At 36.6% G+C, this 24,449-nt stretch overlaps 1 protein-coding gene across 21 annotated transcripts in view; it reads right to left on the bottom strand.

The window, feature by feature from the left end:
* Positions 1-22,958, bottom strand: part of YTHDF3 (YTH N6-methyladenosine RNA binding protein F3) — a 33,435-nt gene extending 10,477 nt beyond the window's left edge. For 5 of the 21 annotated variants that reach the window (XM_005215474.5, XM_025001562.2, XM_005215469.5 and 2 more), the window contains exons 1-6: positions 22,664-22,958; positions 22,144-22,168; positions 18,490-18,635; positions 16,142-16,227; positions 14,512-14,556; positions 5,836-7,434 (exon numbers count right to left, since the gene is read on the bottom strand). In XM_005215474.5, coding sequence (XP_005215531.1) covers positions 5,836-7,434; positions 14,512-14,556; positions 16,142-16,227; positions 18,490-18,547 — 1,788 coding nt within the window. In that variant the 5' untranslated portion in view covers positions 18,548-18,635; positions 22,144-22,168; positions 22,664-22,958. Of the gene's footprint in view, positions 1-218; positions 1,046-5,835; positions 7,435-14,511; positions 14,557-16,141; positions 16,228-18,489; positions 18,636-20,734; positions 20,803-22,143; positions 22,637-22,663 lie in introns of those variants that run through there. The other 16 variants (XM_025001565.2, XM_005215472.5, XM_025001563.2 and 13 more) reach the window with 14 other exon arrangements.
* Positions 22,959-24,449: the final 1,491 nt, after the last annotated feature.

Genomic DNA, 24,449 nt, shown 5'->3' with positions numbered 1-24,449 from the left:
CTGCTGGTTCCTCAGTGAGCCCATTCATTCTGAAAACATACATCTCTTGGCTCTGGAAAGTTCTCTTTAATCATTCTGCCCTCTGACTGTTTTTTCCTTTAGAGGCAGTGGATCTCCTTTCCACCATGTCTTCCACTCCTTGTATTTTTCATCATTGTTGCTCCACATTTGGAAATTTCTTTGATTTAAAATTTCAGAACTAAAACATTAACACTGTATTAATCCACTTGCTTAAAAAGATTTTTTTTTTTTAAATTTGATAGTGTTTTTCATTTCCAAGAACATTTTCTGGTTTTCTTCTTTTTACATACGAATCTTAACAAATCAAGTTTTGTTTTATAAATTACTTTCTGGTCTCTGAATTACCTATTTCATTTAGAGGATCCGTCTTGCCTGTTTTTTTTTTTTTCCTTGTCAAGCTTGATTTTAATCAAATATAACAAAATTGTGTGTTCAAATCTAAAAATGAAGAACTATACAAATACTACAATGACACTGGCATTAATTTTTCCTTTAGCTTTAAGCTTCACAACTACCCTTTCACTATAAATGAGAAAATCTGGCTTTCCAAGTTTTATATAACCAGAACTTTCCAAGTTTTATATAACTCAACAGGCTATGTGTGATCATCTCCTCCATAGGGTGCTGTGCTGGCAAAGAAAGGTGGGGAATTCCTCCACTGCCAAAATAACCAGAAGGGGAAGAAAAAAATTAGTCAATAAAAAAAAAACCTCTAGCAATGACAAGATGAAATTAGCTCTTTACACTTCTTGTCTGTTACCACAAGTCAGCTCAACAACTTAAAGAAAAACATAAACATAGTAAGAAAAGAAAGGAAATTACAGTAACCACAAAACTAAATGTAAAATTTTAAATTACAAAAGTTCTATTAGAAAGTACAGGAAAACCTGCTGTGAGACCCGTGATCACAAGACCCCAGCTGTGGGCTAAAGATAAACTAAGGAGGGTTGGCTGTAAAGGGTGAGCACTGGTTTCTCTCTAAAGCCAGTCACTTTCTTTCTTCTCATAATAAATCTTTCTCTGCCTGAAAAAAAAAAAAGAAAGAAAGTACAGGAAAAAAGTTTCTCAAACTTGGAGAAGACAAAGATATGAAGTCATGTTAGCATAGATGTTCTAAAATAGTTATTATTCAAAATTGCTTGGGTTGTTCCAATCTTTATAGATCCTATACTACAAAAAAAAAAAAAAAAAAAAGAGCTAAAAAACCCAAAACACTTAAAAGGACACTGTGGGCGAACTGAAAGAATATCATGGTAACTAAGAGAACAACCTTATCCTTAGAAAATATACACGATACATTTTTGGGGTAAAGAGCCATGATGTATGAAACGTACTCTCAAAAAACCCGTATCAGGCAAGCACTGCTCCTGTGGATGACATTAGGTTGTTTCCTGCTATTTACTACTGTCAACTACACTCTAAGAATGTTCTTGTATGTATCTGGGGTATGTGGGAAGTTTTTCTTAGGTGCATATCCTAGAGGAGAACTGCTGAATTGTAAGGTACTGAAATGTTCAGCTTTGTTAAGAAAATGCAAAACTACCTGCCCCAAACTACCTGCTGTATCAATTTAATGCGCCCATCTGCAAACACGTAAGACATTCTGTTGGTATACACTCCTTCCAATACTTGCTATTATCAAATTTCTTAATTTTGCCAAGTGAGTAGATATAAAAAATATTTTCTCATTTTAGTCTTGAATTAACTCTTAATTCATTTCCTGAATTAAGACTGAATACCTTTTTATACTAGTCATACTTGTTTCCTTTCTCTTAAAAGGACTATCCTTATCTTTTGCCCATTTCTGTATGGGACTATTTTTTTCTTAAACTAATTCACAGGAGTTTTTATATATAACTGTCTTTGGTCAGTTATGTTAAATTCCTACCAGTTCCTAGCACGTTTTTTTACTTCCTTTAAAGTATTACTTAAGTACTTACTTAACTTTCTTTTGATGAAGAGATTTTAATCCAGGCAAATTTTTCTCTTACAAATATTAAGTCTTTTCTGTTACAAGTAGTTCCATTTCATGTGTCATTTAAGAAACCCTACTTTACCCAAGGTCACCTGGGGAAGTGTGACTTCCAGGGTATCAGAAGCTTTGAGGAATTTCAGCTGAATACAAGACAGAAGGTGTCATATTAAAAGTGAATACTAGGATAATGACTTGCCGCTCCTTTTATTTAAAAAAGAAGAGAGGCATAACCAGTAAAGGAAATCCTAGCAAACACCACTGATTTGTCCTTTCTTATGGAGCCAAAAAGGACTAGAACAGACAAGGAACACATCCTTCATCACTAGGATGCCCAGAGTATTTGAAAGCAATTTTTGCTGGAAAGCTAGAGTGCACACACAAGCATGTCTAAGAGGAAATACACAAATGAGTAACAGTACCAGGGAAAAAATGGCAAGGATACATGATGTCCCAAATGCCAAACAGTTAATCAGTGGGGGAAATGATTTCCTGATGTGGTGGTTTCAAAGTCTAAGGAGAGTCAAGTTTTAGCTACTAGCATGTCCACGGCACTGGCTCTCCCTCTTAGCCTTCACTGATGAATCACTTAACTTGTCACATCAACATACTGGGTTGGCCAAAAACTTTTTTCAGGTTTTTCCATTGCATCTTCTGGAAAAACCCAAACAAATGTTTTGGCCAACTCAATACATCATGGCTCTCTCATCTTCGCATCTGCCATGGAAAGACAATATGCAACTAACATCAGCACTAAAGCACCACACAGAAACCAACCTATTTCAGGGCAAACACCTGATCCAGATGATCTCTGTCTGGTTTAAAGAAAAAGCCAGGAGTCTTAAAATATTTTTTTCACACACACACACACACACACACACACAAAGACACTAACCAAACTGCAATGAATTCAGATAGACATAGGGGAAAGATAAAAGACGAAGAGGGCAGAAAAAGATAATCTGGGGGATACTATAACCTGGTTGCGGTAGTTACACAAATCTACAAATGTGTTACAATTCACAGAACTGTACACCCCAAAAAAGCGACTTTCACTGTAAGACTTTTTTTAATTTTGTTAAGGATTTATACAATACAAACATTTATAGAAGCTTTTATTTTCCAAATCTGAAAGCAACCAGATGTCCTTCAAAAGAATGATTGGTTAATGAATTGTGGTAAATCCATACAATGGAATGGTAGTAATTAAAAGGAACAAAGAACTGATTGGCAAAACATAAATTCCAAAGATACAGTGCTGAGTAAAAGACTCCAGTGTTAAAGTTCACATATTATAATTTCATTTATGTGAAATTATGGAAAATGCCTTACGGAGACAGAGAAAAGATCAGAGAATTACTTACTAGAAGGGGGAAGGGAGCACTTGACCAGAAAGAGGCAGCAAAAGTTATTTTTCAACTTTACTGTACTTTAATTTTTAAAAAGAGAAAGGTAAAGAAGCTATGGAAAAGGAAGGAGTTTCTAAAAATGGTAATTACAGGAAGCAGAAATTTCAACAATCATCTTTGTGCTCGATAAAATCAAGATGGACTCTGAAACAAGGGCTTCAGGTAAGAAAACAACAGGTATAAAAGGAGACACGGATGTGATAATGTAAACAAACTACTGCTGTCTGTGAGGAACAGGAAGCCTTACAAATTAGAGAGTCAACAGTCAAATCCATGACATGGAAGTTCAATTCTGAGAAATTCTCCAAATGCAAAGAACAATAATAAAGATAGGAACCAATGGCACTGAAGGACCAAGATTCAGTATTATTTTTTGACATTACTAGGGAGAATAAAAAAAACTTGGCCTATAAATGAAGGAATAAGGAAAATTATGAGACCCACATTGCACACATTCCACACACATGTTCACACTGCAAGAATAAATTTTGTGCACACAAAGAGAAACAGCTATTTCCAAAGAAAGAAAATTTAGGCTGGTCTCAGACTTCTCCATAATATAAAACTATAAATAATATACTATAAATAGAAAACTATAAAACAAAGCCTGAATGAAAAGACTGTGACCCAAGATTTCTATATCCAGATAAAACTGTTGTTCACATATCATGGCCAAAGAAAGGCATTTTTTGGATCTAGAAGTGCTTTAATAATTACCAAATTACTTTTCCTAAAAAAAAAAAACAATTGATGATGGTAGTAAGTTAGATTCAAAATTAAAATGTCAAAGGTGGGTTTAGACATGTTATAAAAAGACTGGCAGTAAGCCATGAAACAATTTAAATGCAAAAATTTTAAGTTTAAATCTTTGTTGTACATACGATTATAAAACATAAATAATTCCTGAGACAATTATATAACAAAAAAATAAAACTAGGATAAATTTTCAAATTGGGTAGAGAAGAAATGTGAGAATATGTACAAGGGTGACCTATCCTTAGTGGTGGGAGAAAGAAAAGCGCAATCACTCCTTCTGATTCACTCTCTGCAAAGGTGCTTACAGTGGGGCCACTGACTCAACTGCTGAGCTCAAAAAAGCTACTCTTGATCCTCTTTTTCCCTCACTTCCCACATTTAACCTGGAGAAAACTCAAGGATATTCAGCAATTCATTGGTAAGGCTGAGTGGTGCTTTTCACAGTCAGTTGTATTGTGCTGAATTGATTCAAAATTTAGCACAGTGATCACTAGCACCAGAATCACCCGAGATGCTTGCACACCAGGCCTCTGATCAAATGTATCAGATTTTCCTAGAGTGGGATATTCAAGAAGCTGCGATATCAGGAAGCACCTTAACTGTATATATTTGTATGGCATAAGTTTTGGAAACTACTGCCTTAGGATCATTATTTCCAACATTATTGAGCAGTGAGGACTGTACTTGAAAGAGTTCCCTCTTCTGTACAGACTAAGAAGCCACAAGATACTTAGGTTCACACAGAAACAAACCACTGATGTTTTACATACAGAACAAGTTGAAGTTCCTGCTTTATCTTCATTTCTACATAGAAGCTTTCCATCGTAACCAACTTCATTTACTGGAGAAGCTTCTAATGAGCTCTGCTTTACTAGAAATTTATATGTATTATGAATGGAAAATCTGCCAGTTGCCTACTCCATCCATTCTCTTCTCCTCCTAAAAACAGAACTCTGCAATTTACTTTTGTAGTTTGGAACAGAAAACAATCCTCAGCCCGTCCCGCTCTGTGATCAAACCCTGGCCAACCTGAGGCAAGTGTAAACAGTATTTAACTTCAGGGTCAGTCTCCCATAAAGTCTCACAGAGGGCAAATAACAGAATCAGAAATCGAATTCTGCAGTTTACATCTAAGTCCACTTCCTCTCAGTTCTAAGCTGTCTTGCTAAAGTCAGATCCTCACTATTCAATATATTCTGTACAAATGCTGTAAGTGCACAAATTATAAATATGCCTCAGGAATATTAAGGGAAAATATCTATTTATCATAAACACAACATCAGTAACATTCAAACATTTAAAAGCTGTTTGTCTCAAACTCCAAATACATATTCCCATAAAATTAAAGTTAAAAGATCAGTGACTAGAATCCTTAGCCAGTTCTTAATAACGAATGCAGAATTCAGAGCTCTAATGAACAGGACTCAAAGACCTTTATCATCTGAGAAGTATGAAGAATAGGCAGGAGGCAAATTCAGAGTAAGGGTTGCCCTTGGGAAGGCATCCCAGGCCTTCAGGGATGTTTACAGAGTCGTGTTCCATAAGCTAAGTGGTCAGTTTCCTTCAGGGTAATGTTCTTAAACTCAGAATATAACACCACAAGGCATTAAAGACTATCCATCCATACACACCACCCCAATGAAAAGACCCTACACACAAAAATTACTGTACTCTTACCCTACGCATGGCTTCCTCCTCTTCTTGACGCTTTTCATAATGTGCAAAGTCATCAAAGATTGAGGTGGTATGCTTGAAAGTAGCAATTATTTTAAGCACTTGCTTAGCTTTTTCTAGGGGTACCTCTTGAGTGTCCCTTGAATTGGTAACTGGTTTGTTGTCATTATTTTCTAAGCGAATATGCCGTAATTGGTTATTGGGGACATCTTTAACAAAGATCCATTTAACTTCAAATTTGCCCTTCCACTTATCCTGAGACCAGACACCAGCATACGCATTATAGTCCACAACAGACTTCATCTCAGCCACTCCACAGAAGTGTCCACTGCCATTCACACTGAAGAGCAAATAGAGTGGGCCTTTCCCATTCAGGGAACGGTAAGCCGCATCCAAACGCTTATTCCCATGCTCAGTACTACACCAGATAGAGTACTTAATGGAACGGTGTATGTCGTCCTCAGAATAGCTCTTAATTATAAACACACGTCCGTTCTTCAGGTTCCAGTCAAAGTCTTTGGGATTGTAGTTGTTTATGGCCTTTAGCTTTTCCAGCACGGGATGCACTTCCACACTCGACGGGGAAGCGCTGACAGGAACGACACCTAGACCAAAGTTTTCACTGCTCGCTCCATTGTTCTGGTTGAAGCCGGCCCCCCTGTTCCGGGGCGCCACCCAGCGGTTCTGCAGCTGTGGCTGCGGGGGCTGTACTTGGTGAGGCTGGGCCTGTGGCTGAGGTCCTTGTGGCTGCTGCGCTTGTGGCGGCTGAGGCTGCGGTTGAGGCAGTTGGCTCTGCACCAGGGGTGGTGGCTGAATTAATGGCTGAGGCTGCTGGATTATAGTCTGAGGAGGCAGAACTGGTTGGGTTGGTGGAGCCTTTACCACTGACCCCTTTTCATCCCAAGTTCCAATATTCATGTTGTGTTTTATAGGAGGTGGCGGCACAGCGGAACCCCCGATTCCCACATTGCCCTTGGGTTTAAGTTTCGGTTGAGGTTTGGCGGGCTTTCTGGCAATGGCAGCCCAGGAGGTGGGTTTCGGCGCCGCACTGCTAACCGGGGGCACACTATTGGTTGCGATGCTGGTCATACCACTGCTGCTCAATGCTGTTCCTACAGTTTTCGTCACTGCAGCGGTCAGGTCACCACCAATTTTCAGTCCAGTCATGCCTTGCTCGATACTGCTAATGCCAGGCACCTTGCTCAAAGTATCACTGCCAAATCCAGCCTGTCCATCAGTAATAGCTCTCCCAAGAGAACTAGGTGGATAGCCGTAACTGCTACTATAAGCAGAACTTTGTGTTGATTGTCCCTGAGATCCACTTGTCCCCCATGTAGAGAAATCAGCATTACCAGGAAAAAAGTTAAATCCATGTTGACCAAGAAATGGAGGGGTATTTCCTAATGCCCCAGGCTGACTAAACACACCGTCTGGTATATAATGATGCTCTCCATTACTCATCTGTCCATAGGTTGTCAGATATGGCATAGGCTGGTCTCCAGCTGTGGACCATGCTGCTTCCCCAAGCGAATATGGAAATCCAATGGATGGAGCATAGTAACTAGGCATGTATGGATCTGACATTGGTGGATAGCTGTTATTCTAGAAAACAAAAGATCACAGTCAGAAGTGATGTAAGATGTGAGGGGAGGGGTACACTCCTAAAATCAAATTGTTTTAAATGAATGGGAAACAGATGTACCTGCTTCAGATAAAAAAAAATTAAAATTTTAAATCTAATTTTATCAACAGAAAAATTTACTGATGACTACTTTAATATATTTATAATAAAATTACAGGGATTTTTTGGGGGATGGGAGGTTAGGATGGGGATTATTTTTATATAAGACCCAGATCCTCTGGGCACAATTTAAAAACACTCTAATTTCTACAAAAACTTGATTTATAAACTTGCAGAAACAGATTGTTAGCTTTATCTTAAGCCACTGATGTATGAAAAAATTTATGGGTAAGAATTAAATGAACACAGATGATGCCAAATAACAAATTACAGTATATCTATGATGGAATCCAGTCCAGCAATTTTGCACTTTTGTAAAAAACAGAGAAATGTTCACACTGAGAAGAAAAAAAAAAAGACTTAATATTATACAAATCCATATTTAGTTTTGCCTCGCTCATTTTGAAAAACAAAATGAAATTCTAATGGTTTCTTAATGGTTGGTAACAGGTACCACTCTTCTTATTCTCTATGTCCTAAATTTTACATAATATGGTGGTGGTCCAGTGGCTAAGACTCCACACTCCCAACGCAGGGGGCACAGGTTCAATCCCTGATCGGGGAACTAACATCCCACATGCCATGCAATGCAGCCGAAAAAAAAAATTATAAATAACTTAAAAAAAAATTTTACACAGTAAATTTACCAACTTCCTGATCAGAATTTTAACTTAGAAATGGTTAAGTTCCTACCATTTTTTCCAGAATTACTGTAATTAAATTGGCCTTTATTTTGAATAAAATGAACTCATCATTCATTTAGTGATGTCAAAATTCAAAGCTTATTAAAGAAAAAAACTCAAATTTGTTAACTAGCCAATGTAAAAAAATCAGTCTATGGACTTCTTTTGAAGGTAGGTTTCTTGTGTCCCAAATATGTCTAATAGTCAGCCCTCCAGTCCACAGGTTTTGCATCCATGGATTTAACCAACCATGGCACAAAAACACTCAGGAAAAAAAAATTTTTCACTAAGTTTCAAAAAGCAAAACCTGAATTTGGCACATGGGCAACATGTTTACATGGCATTTACATTATTTGGTATTATCAGTAATGTGGAGGTGATGTGAAGTATACAGGAGGCTGTACATAGGTTCTATGGTACAGATGCCATTAGGGACTTGAGCATCTGTGAATTTTGATATCAGTAGGGTCCTGAAACAAATTCCCCCAAGGGACAATCTGTAATAGATTTTCACTCTATATTCAGGGTGTGACTTTCAAAGCCTTGAACAGAGCTTTAAATTTTGTAAAATTCATCAAGATGAAAAAATTTAGCTAATCTCCAGTCGAGACAATTTGTATTCCTTTTCCAAGGGTCAATACCATTTTGAAGTTCAATTATTCACTTTACATTCTAAGTTTCCTGGAGCAAAGTGAAGAAGGTAATGGAGCAAAGTGCATTTGGCGGAAGTTGGGGGGGCAGGGTGTGTGGGAAGGGGATTATTCCTGTCACTGCTTTCCCACTCAAGAAAGAATAGCAACATGAATGTGTGACAATCATACCATAGATACTACCTGGAATTCATTTTATTTTTTAAAAGGCGTATTACTAAAAGTTAAAATGCTTTACTATTACTATTAAGGTATCCGTGATATATACCTCACAACTGTTAAAACTGTACACTATCTATAAGAAAGCTAATTTAATATTGTCTTTTGAAATAATTCTTATATAATTAAATGAAAATAACAAAAGAATCAAATAAAGGTTGCATTTAAATAAGACACAGATTTACCAAGTATTTCCAGTTAAACACGAACTTAAAAACAAAAAACAACTGTCATTTAGCAATATTAAAAAAAAAAGACTTTAAATACATTTGACATTAATTCCACTGTATTCAAAACTGGAAATATATGTCAACTATTTATTAATTTAGTTTTTAGATAATTATTAACCATATCCAAAAATATATTCAAAAAATTCTCACAATATTAGCATGAAGGAAATGAAGCCTGAGGAATGCTGAAAATCACCAACAGTGGTTTGATAAAAAAATAAAATTCTTAAAGAATAATGAGCAAACTTCATTAGCCATGGATACACTCACATCTGTGTTTATAATTCAATCAGTAAATTACTTGTTAAAGTATTCATACTGAAGTCACTTGAGAAAGCCTAAGTTTAGCCAATATAAATAATCAAGATTTTCTTAATTTTTAACTTTTTTCAAGTTATTAAAATAACTCCATTTATTACTTTATTATTTATTCTAACCAAACACTTTACTAAATGTCTACATTGTAAAAAATACTGACATAAGATATTCATTCTAAAGGAAAACCTACAGTTAAGAAGACACATCACACAAGGGAATAAGACAGCTAAATGTATATGCAGGTAATCACTTTCAAAGTTCTAATTTAGAGTATTAGCCTGAAATCTGGACTCAGTGCATCCTTACCTGGATGTGGGAGTGTAAAAACAAAGAGAAAAGCTTTGAAGCTCATTCTTCATGATAAAAGTGTTTGCAAAACCATACTCACAAATTACGTTGAATATTCTTTCTTTACCCTCACAAATGCTGAATTCTGCACAACAGTTACACATCAAGTTTCTAATTTGTCTATACACATCACACGATTCAGGTATCAGCAAACTAAAGAGCCAGTGACCAAATATTTTAAGCTTCACAAGCCAAATACAGCCTCTGGTTGCAGTCACATATTCATCTTTTTATAACTATTTAAAAAGCTTCTAGCTCAAGGGTTTCCTCAAAGAAAACAGGTTTTGGTCCCTGGATCAGTTTGTCAACCTGGTTTTAATAGATTATCTATTTATACTGATTCCTATTTAAAAAACAAAACAAAAAAACCTGTATCATTAGATTCAGTGGGTAACAAATTTTTGCCATTTCTTTCACTTCTGGGGCTGGACCAGGTCCAAACCCTTTTTGTGTGGAGATTTTTGTTAAATATAATTACTTTTGAATCATGAGTTTTACTTCACCCCTAAATTAGTGATTGTGTCAAAATACTAAGTTTAAATTACTTTACAACGTGCTCCATTAACCACAAGTATCTTGTTAGACAGCTCAGGCTAGTCAGCAGAGATGCACAGCTGTCCATACCTAACTCCAGAGATATCCACAGTGAGCACAATGGATAAATGGCCCGCTCTCTCCAGTTGACCAAACAATGCCAACTAATTCCTAATTCTTTCAGTAGTTATAGCTGAAAGAGCAGCTTTTTTCTTAGCTCTGTGAAAGAAAAACCTAAACAGTCTCCTGCTGGGCTAGGGTTTCAGTTTGGGTTCTAGTGAAAACAAAGTTTTACTGGGAAACTGTTCAAAGCTTAAAAGTAAGATACAGTAAACACAATTTGTATTAGCAGAGCTTTGTTATAATTGGAAATATTTTTAAATGTTTTGCCAAATATAAGGTAAATTCTTAATTGCTAAGTGGGATATCAATTAGGAAAGTACCTTGGGTAAAGAAGGGGAACAAAATTTCTACCTACTGATGATGGAAAACAATATAACTCAAAACTCTCTTTCACCTTTTACTTCAAATCTGGTACGAGGTATAATCAATTTAACAGTTTATGTCCAAATAATCACTTTAAAATAGTTTATTCATAGTGAAGTTTTACTTTGTTGTAAAGATATATAACTTCTAAACAAAGTGATGTGAAATGTTTGGTATTTCTCTTACTCAAGAACGAATTGGAAATAGGAAGGTAACAATATGTACACACAAAAATTGATATAAAATTCAATGGATATAATGAAACATACTTGTAAAGTAACAGATCCACAAACCCTTTACCTAGAGCATAAACTCAGAAATACAATCTGGAGAGAGACCATTTAATTATATAAGGTAGATGTGATGCCAGGAGGTATCTAATCTAAATTCTAATCCCAACCCATCAGTTGTGTAAAACCAGTATCAAGCTATTTAAATGCTTGAGTTTCCTCAAATATTGAAAGAAATAAAGATAAGGTACCTAGGACACACTAACTATTCAATCAACAATAGTTGTATTCATTAATACAATTTAACTTGCCTTTTGAAAATATAAGCTTAAAATGTAAATTCATCACCAAATGCATATAATTTCACTCAAATTGACTAAGAGTATAAAGTCACAGTATGACACAGAAGTTGTAATCAAGGACATAGGTTCAATTCTCTACTCTTTCAGCTTCTATGTCAGTTGTCAGTGATCATCAGATCATTTAATTTCTCTAACCTTGTTCCTTCACTGGTAAACGGGATAATACCTGCTGCTCTAATCAATTACAAAATTTAAAAAATCTACCTGTTAATTGCAAAGTGCTAAAGTATAGGAGTTAATCTTATTTTAATTTGAAAACAAATATAGAAAAGATTAAAAATTCTTCCTTAGAATTTCAATCACTTATAATTATCATTTCTTAGCCTTTTTCTATTATCTCAAAGTTTGAACAACAGTAAGAAAAAATTCATGATTACTATTCTGACCTGAGGGCACTTCAGTACAACTCAATTATAACTGAGTCTTCCAGCCATACTAATACCAATTTTTACTTCATAAATATCCAAACTTCAAGAGAGAATACTATACAATGTCTTAGAAGGTCAATACAAAAAAGGTTAGTGTTATTCACCATTAATAGTATGTCTGCAGAGAAAAACGGAAAACTTATCCATTAAGAACGAGGTGCTTCAAACTCCAGAACTAACTTACTGGATTAACAACAAAATGTTGATTTTAATATACTTTTAATGTGTATGTGAATTTTATTATTTTAAAAATATTATTATACTTCTTAAAGTGTAATACATGCATACGTAATCACATAGATGTTGTAAGAAAATGTAGCATCATATATTATACTCAATTAATCTGAATTATTTCACCAGCCATACTTCTTCATTTCTTAATTCTAGCAGTTAACCTAATCTACTTATTCAATAAATACTTAATGAATGCCTGCTACATGCCAGATACAGTGCCAATCACTGGAGACAGAAAGAAAAAGAAGACAGTCTTTGGCCTAGAGCATTTCACACATTTAGGAGGGAAGACAATCTAGGAAGGATAGTTACAGAAATAAGAACAAAGCAAAACAAAACACTTGAGCATAAACAAGAGGGAACAAGTAACTGGGAAAAATCAGAAGACTTCACTAAGTGATAGACATATGAGACTGTGTGTGTAAATCATACATATAGATAAAAAGTTTGAGATCATGAAAGAAAATATCCAGAAAATAAGTCCTATTCCCTAGATAACGTAGATGGATAAGTTGGCCAAAGATGAGTCAGGGAGAGAATGGAGTCACTTTAATGGCACTCAACACTATGAATATACCCACTGTGGCGAAACTTTGGTAAATCTTTAAACAAGACTATGGCAACAGACTACGACTTTAAGAAGACCACTGAGTGGCAATATGGAATCCCCAGTCAGGAAATCATTCCAACAGGCAGAAATAATGAAAACCTTACCCAAGGGCAGTAACAACAGGGACAGAAAAAGATATTTTATGTTCTTAGTTCTCTATACCTCTTCTCTGATCAACACAGCTAGGAATTTATTTCCCCATATATATATATATATATATATATATATATATACATATATATACACAAGCAGACAAATTCAAACTTTGGTGTTTTTCAATTTATTCTTCAAATTTATACTCATAAATCACATGGCATCTTTTAACAGTAATTAAACCTGAATTTTCAATCAACTTCCTTGTTAGACTATTTTGAGGAACTATAGAGAACTAATTTTAAGTCTTGAAGGACATTTATTTTTTAAATTACTATGAAAATTGTTTCCTAAGATATTGAGCACTAGGAAAATAGAAGAAATATACTGCCACAGAAGTAAAAGACCAACAATCTGTTTTTAAAGCATCTCTGAGTTTGAACTGATTTAGCTCTAAGTATATAAAACAGTAAAAACCTTTCCAGACTAAAGAATATAATTTTTATTATTTATAATAGCAAAATCAGATGAAGGGATTTCATTTTAAAGACATACTGTGTTTTTTGTTGAAAATTTAAATAAACAATTATTTTGGCTAGGTCAGTGCAAGAAGCTATAAATACTTGCATAACTTTAAATCTCCGAATAATTACTTCAAATATTTCACCAATACAAGTTTTCACTAATCTACTTTAAAAGGTCAATTTGTATTTTCTATTGCAGCTAAGTAACCACAACAAACTTAAATTTTGTAAGGCTTATCTTTAAGATTTCAGATAATTTTCAATTTTGCTCTCCAATAAAGCCAGTTTTCAATATTCTATATTGTTCATGCTCATGCTCAGTTGCTAAGTTGTGTCCGACTCTTTACGACCCCAGGGACTGTAGCCCCCCAGGCTCCTCTGACTATATTTCCCAGGCAAGAATACTGGGGTGACTTGTCATTTCCTTTTCCAGGGGACATTCACAACCCAGGGATCAAACCCGTGTCTCCTGCATTGGTGGGTGGATTCTTTTACCTGCTGAGCCACTGGGGAAGTCTTAGTACCATTTACCCTGATTAGATCATTATTTTTAGTTATTACAGAAAGGTAACTGGTCAAAACCTATTCATTAGTACTGGCAAGGAGGAGGTGGTAAAATATAGTCTCACTGGTATCAAACTTTTAAGACATCTCTTTAAACAGCACATTACATTGATTCATCATTGATTTAAGTGATTTAATTAATAGAAAGCATAAGACCTTTCATTTAAACATCATATTAAAACAAACCTTTTATAGATGTTTTTGCCCCAACATAAGGAAACTTTTATGATACAATTTAAAAACTGGATTCACTAATGTAAATGCCCTTACAGTCTTAAAAAAAAAAAAAACAATGACTTTCCAATGCTTTATGTGAAATTGTATGCAGAATTCCAACATATAAAACACATAAAATGCAAAGCACAGCTCTGGTTGCTACACAGGTGGGATCCAGGTTACCCTCCCCAGGTCTCCCCTAGGCAGACCTGAAGCATCTCTGTGGAATGCCAAAAAACCAATCTTCTAAGTCCCTGTGACAAACAAATTATGAAATATCTGTTACCAAATAAAACAAGAAGATTCTTAAACAGGCAGCAATTCTCAAACATTTATAATCCATTAAAATATCTTGAAAATAAAGTTTGAACAAATATTTCAGAAAATACTCATACTGTACCCTTGCCTTAGACATTCTATTTTACATTATAACACACTAAGTACAAAATCAAGTAGCAAAAAACAATTCAATTATTCAAACCAAATAAATTTCCCAACCAAATAAATTTCCCAAACTTATCTAACAATGGAGACCTTGTTAGCAGAGTATCTACTATAACTCATTATATCAGAATTTCTCAAAAAATTGGAAATACTGCCATAAGGGATGTTAACTGAGATTACTGTCTGGGTCCAAACAGAACAGAGTTTAAAACCTTCACTACACGCCCCCAACAAATGATCTTCCCCTACTTTCCAGTGATACATTCTTTCACACCTATAGGTGGAAAGTAGAATTGTTACTGAGACCACAAAGTTAGATTACATATGCATGAAATGATTTTTTTTTCATTTTTAGAAGTAGCCAAACATCTTAAAAAAACGTACATTTTATCATTTTTATTTTTTCTCATTTATTTCTTCCCTCCCAACATACTTGAGGGATGTAGATCAACTGATAGAAGGGAGTGTTAGAGAGAAATAAACATAGATTAGGTTGAACATAACCATAGTTCTCCAAAGTCCTAAAAATAATCATATATTCCACAAATTGGGAACTACTTTTTGTTGAAATTTTCTCTGCAACTGCAAAGTTCTATAACAATATTTGGTTCCTTGTTCTTTTATTAAGTTTAAAAACAATCTAGGTTAATATTTCAAGGTATATTTTTTCATGCATCTTTTTATAAGGAAAATTAACAAAAGTAGTTTCATTCCAAAATGTTGTCTCTAAAAAAACTGGTTAATAATGAAAGCTTATCTGTTAAATTTATTTCCAGTAGTGGTATTTTTATTAACAGAGGTGCAGAAATGGAATACAGAGACTAAGGAATATCATTCAGTTTGGTCAATGTTTAAGTCTAAATTATTCCTATATATAAATTCACAAGATTATTTGTGAAAAATTCAAACAAAGAACCTCAAAAGCCACTAGTTACTTGATTTGATGAAATTCTCTATGCTTATAATATACAGGGCAAGTGTGTTTATCATATCTTTAATTCTATTCCTTATTATCAGGTTAAATAAAAATTTTAAATATACTAACCAAAAATTTCAGGTACAAACTGTTCTCTCCCCTAAATTTCTAGCTAATTAAACCCTGTCATTTGCTTTGGCTATGAAGACATGGCAGCAGCATTGAAAGATTAAATTCAACAGTCAATCTAACCACAATATATACAAAAGCTCATCTTTAGATCTTTACATTTCATAATTGAGTTTTAGCCATCTACAATTTCCAAAGAACTGCGCTGTGTCATAAACCCGCAACTGTTATTCACTATTATGTAGGCACACTAGATTAATACACGATATGGTTCGTCTCATTCAATTAAAACATTTTAAGAAATCAATTAATATTGTTTCATTTCCTAAACACGGGACTGTCAGACTTACCTGATTTGTCTGGCTACTTAAGTATGGCTCAAAATCATCATCATTTACAGCATCTTTTTGATGAATCGAACCGTTTTGTACTGAAACTAAAAAATACGTTTGTATTAGATGTATTGTAATTATCTTTATGAAACTCACAGAATAACCTAATATTTTCAGTATTTTTCAAGTCAGCCTGGAAAAAATTATCCTGAGTTCTTTGTTCTTTTCATTAGAAAACCCCCTTAAGGATGAACTTAATTTTGAATATAAATATTTATAAGGCACCGAAAACTTACAAATCTTGTGTATATATAAACCCAAGATCACATAAACACAAACTATATATATATACTTCCCACTACTAAAAACATAACATAAACATCTCAATTTCAACACTGTAGTAAGCAAACAGTTAAATTTAAATGTTGGAAGGGTTTGCTAATGCTGTATTTCAATCTAAAATAACCACTTCAGGCAGTGCTGTTGACAAGATAGACTTCTGAATGTGCTCTACCTTTGTTAAATCACTGTAACTATTCAGTCTATTAAAGACAAATAAAAAACCTTGTTTGGTAACCAAAGTTAAAGTAAGTATCTTATGTATCTCCAGTTACAGTGACTAAAAATTCACTTGAAGTAGTATCACAATAAAATATTATCATAAAAAACCTAAATAAAAAGGGCCTTAATCCTAAACAATAAACAATGAAGACTTTTACAAGAAAGTTCAAATAAAACTAAGACACTGAAGATAACCATAATATTCTTGCAACATATGAAAACACCAGTTAGAGGCTGATTTATAATGCCATGTTTGTTCAGAGATCACTTCCATCAATGCTCTGTATAAAGCTGCTGTTCTGGACACTATCTTGGTACTTTTAAGCACAGATTCAAGGTGGTAAAAAGGCCCTTGGTGTGAGTCCCAAATCCAACCTTGAGAGGCTGGGAGATCTCAAGTTCATAATTTAGCCTCTCTAACTCTACTTCCCTGTTCAAGGAGGTTATTAATAGTACCTACTTCATCTCATCTGAGTATTCAATGACAGTATGTAATAATCTTGGATATTATTATTGTATAAAATATTACAAGATCCAAATAGGACTAAAAATTACTTTAGGACCACATTAACAAGTTTGCGACTAATCTCTTAGGAACAAAAAAAAAGCCCTTCAATATCTGAAGATTTATTGCTGAAAATAGTGTATTTTTAAGTATAACCATTAAATATAAAATATTATAAATTAAGGTTAGGAGCAATGGATTTAAGTTGTGTGTTCTTGTATAATAGCATCTCTATTTTCCTTAATTTATTCCAACAAGTTTAGGGACCTAAACGAAATATACAAGTTGACAGAGACATGGGAACAAAGCTAGATAAAATCCCTTGTTTTTTGCCATTCTGGGTACCAATGATCACTCAAAAACTACTACTCTCTGAAGCCTTCAAAGTAGACCTCTCATGAATTCTCCACTGCCCCTCAAAGCCTCTAAGAGAAACCTGAAGGTCACCACAATCCTGGCTCCACTGAGGTGGTTTAACTGTATTTGATAAGGACTGTATCAATACTAGAGCTGAGCTGAATGTGCTCCCCAGGAGTTACATATGTAACAACTATTAGAAACAAAATTAAAGCGGAGGGTACCTTAAGTTATTTCTGGTGGACTAATCATTTCAGCCCAAAAGATTCTAATATACCTGTTCTTTACCAATCCTTTATCAAAAAGCTAGTTATGCCTGATCCATTAATCTCCTGAAAAACATTTCTTCACCACACTCCTGGACTGATACTTATGTGTCACTGGTAGGTATTCGCCAGTATCTGAAACAGCTACCTTGTATGAAATTACAACCATTTATCATTTATACTCACTATAGAGTCTCAGAAATTTATTCTACACTGCTAAAAGTTTTTTTAAAAGTACCTACTTATAATTAATCTAAATATATATTATACTGCTATTCTTACTCATTTCCTGTTCTTTCTCTTCTACAAGGATGAGACCAAGAAAATACTCCCAGGTCCAGTCTTTTATAAATGATGCATTAAAATGTCTTAACAAGTCCTAAAAGATTATTAAAGGACTATGTCAATCTAAGGATAAAAATATTTTGTTTCAAGTATTTCACTCATACTGACAAGCAATTTGCATCAAATTAGAATCTGAGTAAGAAGCTAGTCCTTGAATCTCAGAAGCATACCTTTCTTAAGGAAATTCAATTGTCTTAAAGACTCTAGGTTTTGAACATCCCTTAATGATAGTCTAATGTCTTGGAGACCCAAAGCCATTAAAAAGTAATGAAATCCCAGCCAATTCTATAGTCTGTACAAGTTCTTCAGGGAAAAAAGAACAGATGACTTACATGATTCTTCGCCTGTTTCCTCTGCTCTATGAAGCAGAGTCAAATCAAGATAGAACATGGGCCTTAGAAGTCAGGTGATTCTTTGCTCTGGTCCTGACTACATCAAGTTAGGAAAGTCAACAGATCTGTGCATCATGTTTCCCCACCTATAAAAACAGGGACAATACCATATACCCTCTATCTCCTTATAGGGATCTTTTGAGGATTAATAAAATGAAGCCTATTAACAACAGTAAAGTGCTTTGCAATCATTTCCAGAGTGGGTAGGGTGGGGAGAATATACAAAAGATACTGCCAAAATACAAGGCATTTTTCACTGCTTTCCTGAAACACTAAAAAAACAGTCAAATTTAGCCTAATTTTCTAAAATTGTGGTACCAAACAATGAACATTTCCCTCTGCTCAGAGGGGTAGGGGAGGAAAGGAGGGAAAAGATAAATTCCTTTCCAAATATGTGCCTATTTTTAAACTTAAGGGAAAGGAGGAAACAGGCAGCAAGGCCTGAGGCTACAAGGAGCCTGGGATCTGACACTTTTTATCTGTGGTGCCTGCAAGGAAAGGAAACATTTTAATACACTTTTTAAAAAATATATACACTTTTATTCCAGCAAGCAAAAATTCAGCTTGTTAATAAATAAAATGATATTAAGTCAGCCTTAAATTATGGGCCAATAGGTACACAATTATCCTTAAATTTCTACTATCCTGAAGTACTACCCTGGCCAAGAATAACAGAGTTCTAATACTTAACATAGTGACAGCCTATCAATTATAAAGAATTCCAAAAAAAAAAAAAGAATTCCAACTTATAAACAAGTAAACTTAACAGTGTTATTTATGCTTCAAAAGTATTTTTGCCTTACAAAGAGATTGATACAGAATTCTTTGCAAATTTTCGCTCCTTCAGTGCGTTTAAGGACATACAGAAAAATACTTGGTAGAAAATCAAGACATTAAAGCCTTTAAAAGACATTAGGCTGATGCTGTCAACTGAAGACTATTAAGAAAGGAAACTCACAGTCCCTGAAATCATACTAAATCAACTAAAAAGGAGTATGCTTTTCAAAACTTTGATAGTTCCTCAGAGATATGCATTTTTCGTAAGTTTGTTAAGTTTTGAATTTAACTTTCATACTCATCCTTAGAATACTGGGGCTTAGTTCAAGGAAAGTCCTTCTGCTTCATAAAAAGAAACAGAATAAATATAAAACGATTTTACTAGCTTGAAAACCAAGTCAACTAAGGCAGAGCAGTTTTTTTCCAACACAGTCACTCATCAGTTTGCTGGAGGTGCTGCCTTCTTGTAATTCTCCCCACAGAGGCATAAAAATACAAGTAATGTATATGTGTATCTGTGTACTTGGAGTATCCACCAATTTACAGCATCTTATGTGTTAGTCGCGCAGTTGTGTCCGACTCTTTTGAGACTTTATGGACTGTAGCCCACCAGGCTCCTCTGTCCACGGAATTCTCCAGGCCAAGAATACTGGATTGGGGAGCCACTCCCTTCTCTGGGGGATCTTCCTGACCAGGGAATGAACCCGTGTCTCCTGCACTGCAAGCAGATTCTTTACTGTCTGAACCACCAGGGAAGCCCCAGAAGCATCTTAAGTCATTACGAATACTTTTAGGCCAGTCGATATTTTTGCCCCTGCCATGTCTTAGGCAATAGCTTTCCTGCACCTTAATAACAGATGAGGTGAGGCAGCAAATATAATGGCTACTAAAGAGGTGGGTTATTTTAACTACAACAACCCTCAAAACATACAACAGGATTCAAGGCCAGAATTATTACGTTTATTTTACAGGGAGAGGGGAAATTCTGACCAAGAAGTGTAATGTGCTCAAGATCACTTGGCAAGTCAGTGGCCATAGGTAGTATTAGAACACAGGTCTCCTAGGGATCCTAGTCTACTGTATCCATGGGTAAAACTGTAAACTGTAGAAAGAAAGAAAATTTCTTCGAATAAACATTTATACAAATAAATACTTTGTATGTGTGACTAAATGTATCCAACTGAGGTGATACTGATGGATGAAAATAATTTTAATAACCTAAAATATTTGTAATCAATACACAATTTTGTTTATAGAAAATTTGTATCTCTAATATCAAAGATGTCATAAGGACACACCTAAGTTAAATGACTATGTCACAAACCATACTTATAGTAATGCTTTACAATGCTGGAGATACTCTATTTTGTTTTGTCAGACAAGTACTTCATAGAACTTGCACACTTACCTTAAAGCAGGTAACACAAAACACTTAGCATTTCAAATAGCCTTGCAAAGTGCCACCTCCCCACAGATCTAGGATAAAATAATTTATGCTAGGCAATAATGACCACAGATTTCACATATGTCTAAGTCTATATACTTTCTAATGGGCAGACCAGCATGAAAGAAATTAATGGATCATTCTCTTTAAATTTAGAAACCAATTTTTTTAAAACTCACATAAATCAGTATCAAATTGTGAGCTTTATGCTTACAACACAGAAAATAATTCTAAAATTAAAATCAGTCTAAAAATTAAAATTGCTGTTTATATATATATCTTTAATCAAAATGAAGCAATGGATTATCTAATACACTGCCATTACTAGCATCAAAAATTGTCAAAAAATTGTACAACTCAAAGAAAATTAACTAAATTGTGTATACAGAACTCAATCCTTTTAAATTTATTGAAATAGCTAATAAAAACCCTAAGAATATAAAGGACACTAATAAAAACATTGAATTTACATCTAAAAGGCTCTGCAGATTTTACTTTATAGGTAATACTTTGCAACAGAAATAAAAAACAGGACGCTTAATTCTGTTTAGCCTAATTTCAAGCCCTATTATAAAATGTAACAAATATATAGTTCACTGCAATGTTATTTAACTGGCACTGTCCCAAGAAAGCAGTTATTGTTCTACACTTATAAATGTCACATGATTAATGTCATGTTTCAGTCAGCTGACTGTATTGTTCCATATTAATAAATAAAAAATACACTCATTTTTTTAAATGCTCGAATTTCAATGTTACTTTTTTCCCTTCTAACTAAAGAGTAAACCACATAATCCTGGCAGGAACCTCACAAATTATTTCCTTCTCTGTCATTTCTAAAATACCATACTGAGTTAAACCTTTCAGGGCTACATAGCAAGATGACATGCCTGCTCAGTTTTGATCTCTAACAGGCTACTGCCTCAGTGTAACTGACTTCAACAGAACCATGATTAACAATACAATTTTCACTAATGTAACAGAATAATTATGTGGGTTCCATGTTTCGATGTAAACCAGACATGTCGAGGAAAATGCCCACCTATCTACCTGCATTTGTTGGATCTGCAGAACTTACACAAAAAACAAACTATAAAATTAAATAAAGTCACTACAATTCATAACCAATACTTCCTTAAGTGAAGTACAACTAATAAAACTGTTACTTGTATCCTTTTGATTCCCATAAAAGTGGCTTCAAAGCAAGGAACTACCGAACTTTCAGACAGCATTCGGCTGCCTTAGCTGTGATGAACTGTTTTTCTAATTCTGCATTTCAAAAAAAAAAAAAACTCAAAAACAAAAAGGTCTTCACGTAGTTTAAGAGTATCATCAAACTAACAATGAAAAGATAAAAAAATATCCGAACTCACCTTTATTTCCTTGCCCTTTAGGTCTCTGTGTAGCAAGATGAAAGGTGTAGTAATAAGAAGGAAAAAACAGGGGGGGAAGAGAGGAAAAGTGTGTTAACCCGAGACGTTACCGGAGACAAGTTATTTTAAACAATCCGCGTAGGAGTGAAACCCACCACATCCTCCATCGCCACCGATCTCCCCACAATCCCGGTCCTGAAACCTCCCACCCGCCACTCGGAAGCCGTCTCCTCGGGCTCGCTCGCTCTCAGCCCCGCGTCTGCCGCCCTCGGGACGCGGCCGAAGGCCCGGGAGCGCAGTTCTGCCCGCACCTTCCGCGGCCCCGCGGCCGCCCGCCCGGGCCGCAGGCTCCGGGGCCACGGCGCACGCCCCAGCCCGGGCTGCGAGACCGCAGCAACTTGCGCCCCGGGCACCGTTACGGGCCGGGCAGCGGCGGCGACAGGGAGGAGCCGAAGCCCCAAGCGAGGGTGGAGCTCCGCGGCTCGGGCCTTCGCCAAGCCTGCGGCCTCTGCTCCCTCACCTGATCCACGCTAGTGGCTGACATTCTTCACCGCAACCCGAGAGCTGCTGCTGCTGCTGCTGCTACCGCCGCCGCCGCCGCCGCCTGGGCCTCTCCCTGTGCACTCACAGCAGTTGGCTGCCGCCCTCGGCCGAGAGGCTCTTCCTGCCGCCGCCGCTCGCTGAGAAGCCAGAAAGACGGCCTCGCGCTCGGGAGTTGGTGGAAGGGGCTCGTCTCTTCCGCTTGCACGCTCCTCTTCCCCTCTAGCTCTTCGCTTCTCGGGTCCACAATGGCGGACAGACTCCCCGGTCTCACTTCCGCTCCGAGCCTCCCTGACCTTCCGCTCTCCACTCTGACGTCCGCGCTCACCTCGCTCTTCCTCCCCCACCCTCCCGCCGCCGACCTTGGCTCCGCCCCCGCCTTGCCACGTCATCGGAGACGGGCCCGCGCGGTCGGCCCCTTGGCGCAGGCGCCGCGGTGGGAGCGCGCGAGAGGGACTGCGAGCGCCAACTTCCAGCGGTGCGTCTGTGCCATCCTTCTGTCCGGCTCTGAGGCCGCTGGGCGCGCGTCGGGGGTCGGCATCCGGGAGTGGGTCGGGAGTCGGACTCCGGCGCATTCTGTACAGGAAGTTAGCCTGGGAGGCTGGCGGAGTTGCCCGGGATTCTAGAGCTGGGCCGGCGCGAAGTGAGGGTTGGCAGGTAGGAACGCCGCAGCCGAGCCGAGGCCACCCCCAAAGCCGAGCCGCCCCCGGGACCGAGTTGCTGGCCCGGCCGGGAGCCAGCATATGCAGCGCTAGCGGCTGTGTTAGAGTTCTGGGCGCCGACACTTAACAGCACATAGCGGGTGCCCCGGCGAATATTCGTTCTCGCTAAACCCTAGGAGCATGGCAGGAATAACATATTCTGCCGTTCCCTCCGAGTTCAGACCGTGCCCTCCCCTGCCGATGATTTTGATGAATGAATAAAGTTACTTTGGGAAAGGTAAGCATAGTTGCCGAACGCTTTTTCAATCCTAAAAGGACAGACGTTTCAAGGTTCAAGAGAAACCGAGAAACTTACTCTTCTGCAAAACCAAAGGAACTGATTTGCAACATTTTGAATGTTTGGTTAAAATTACGTCTTTGAATTAAAGGCGAAGACTCCTTGCCTCACCGTGTGAATGTTGACTGTATATAAAGGAATAACTTAAATGGCCAAATCCTTACCTCAAAACCGTCGGATAAGAGATTAACTTTGTGTTTAACAATGCAACAATATTTTAGAAGCACTGAATGAAGTGAAGTGAAGTCGCTCAGTCGTGTCCGACTCTTTGCGACCCCATGGACGGTAGCCAACCAGGCTCCTCTGTCCATGGGATTTTCCAGGCAAGAATACTGGAGTGGGCTGCCATTTCCTTCTCCAAGGGATCTTCCCAACCCAGGGATCGAACCCAAGTCTCCTGCGTTGCAATCAGACGCTTTACCGTCTAAGCCACTACAGCTAAAAAACTGGCCCGTTAAAAAGGGGCCATTAAATACAGTAGAAAATAAAAAATCAATTCATATCTCAGGCCATGACTGATCACATATATACATTCTCACAGCTGAACAAAGTGTGTTACTATGATGATAAGAAAAACAGTCATAAAGCGGAGAGAGGAAACATTTTGGGGTGATGAGTATATTCATTATCTTGAATTTGGTGATGGTTTCGTGGGTGTTTACGCATGTCAAAACTTACGCAATCATATACTTGAAATATGTGCGTTTTATTTTATGTCAATTATATCTGCATTAAGATGTAAAAAAAAAAGAAAAAAAGACTTCATG

The sequence above is a fragment of the Bos taurus genome, chromosome 14, assembly GCF_002263795.3.
Source record: "Bos taurus isolate L1 Dominette 01449 registration number 42190680 breed Hereford chromosome 14, ARS-UCD2.0, whole genome shotgun sequence".
Lineage (NCBI taxonomy): Eukaryota > Metazoa > Chordata > Mammalia > Artiodactyla > Bovidae > Bos > Bos taurus.
Note: the sequence above shows the minus strand (reverse complement) of the source record. Positions and strands in the feature narration are given on the sequence as shown.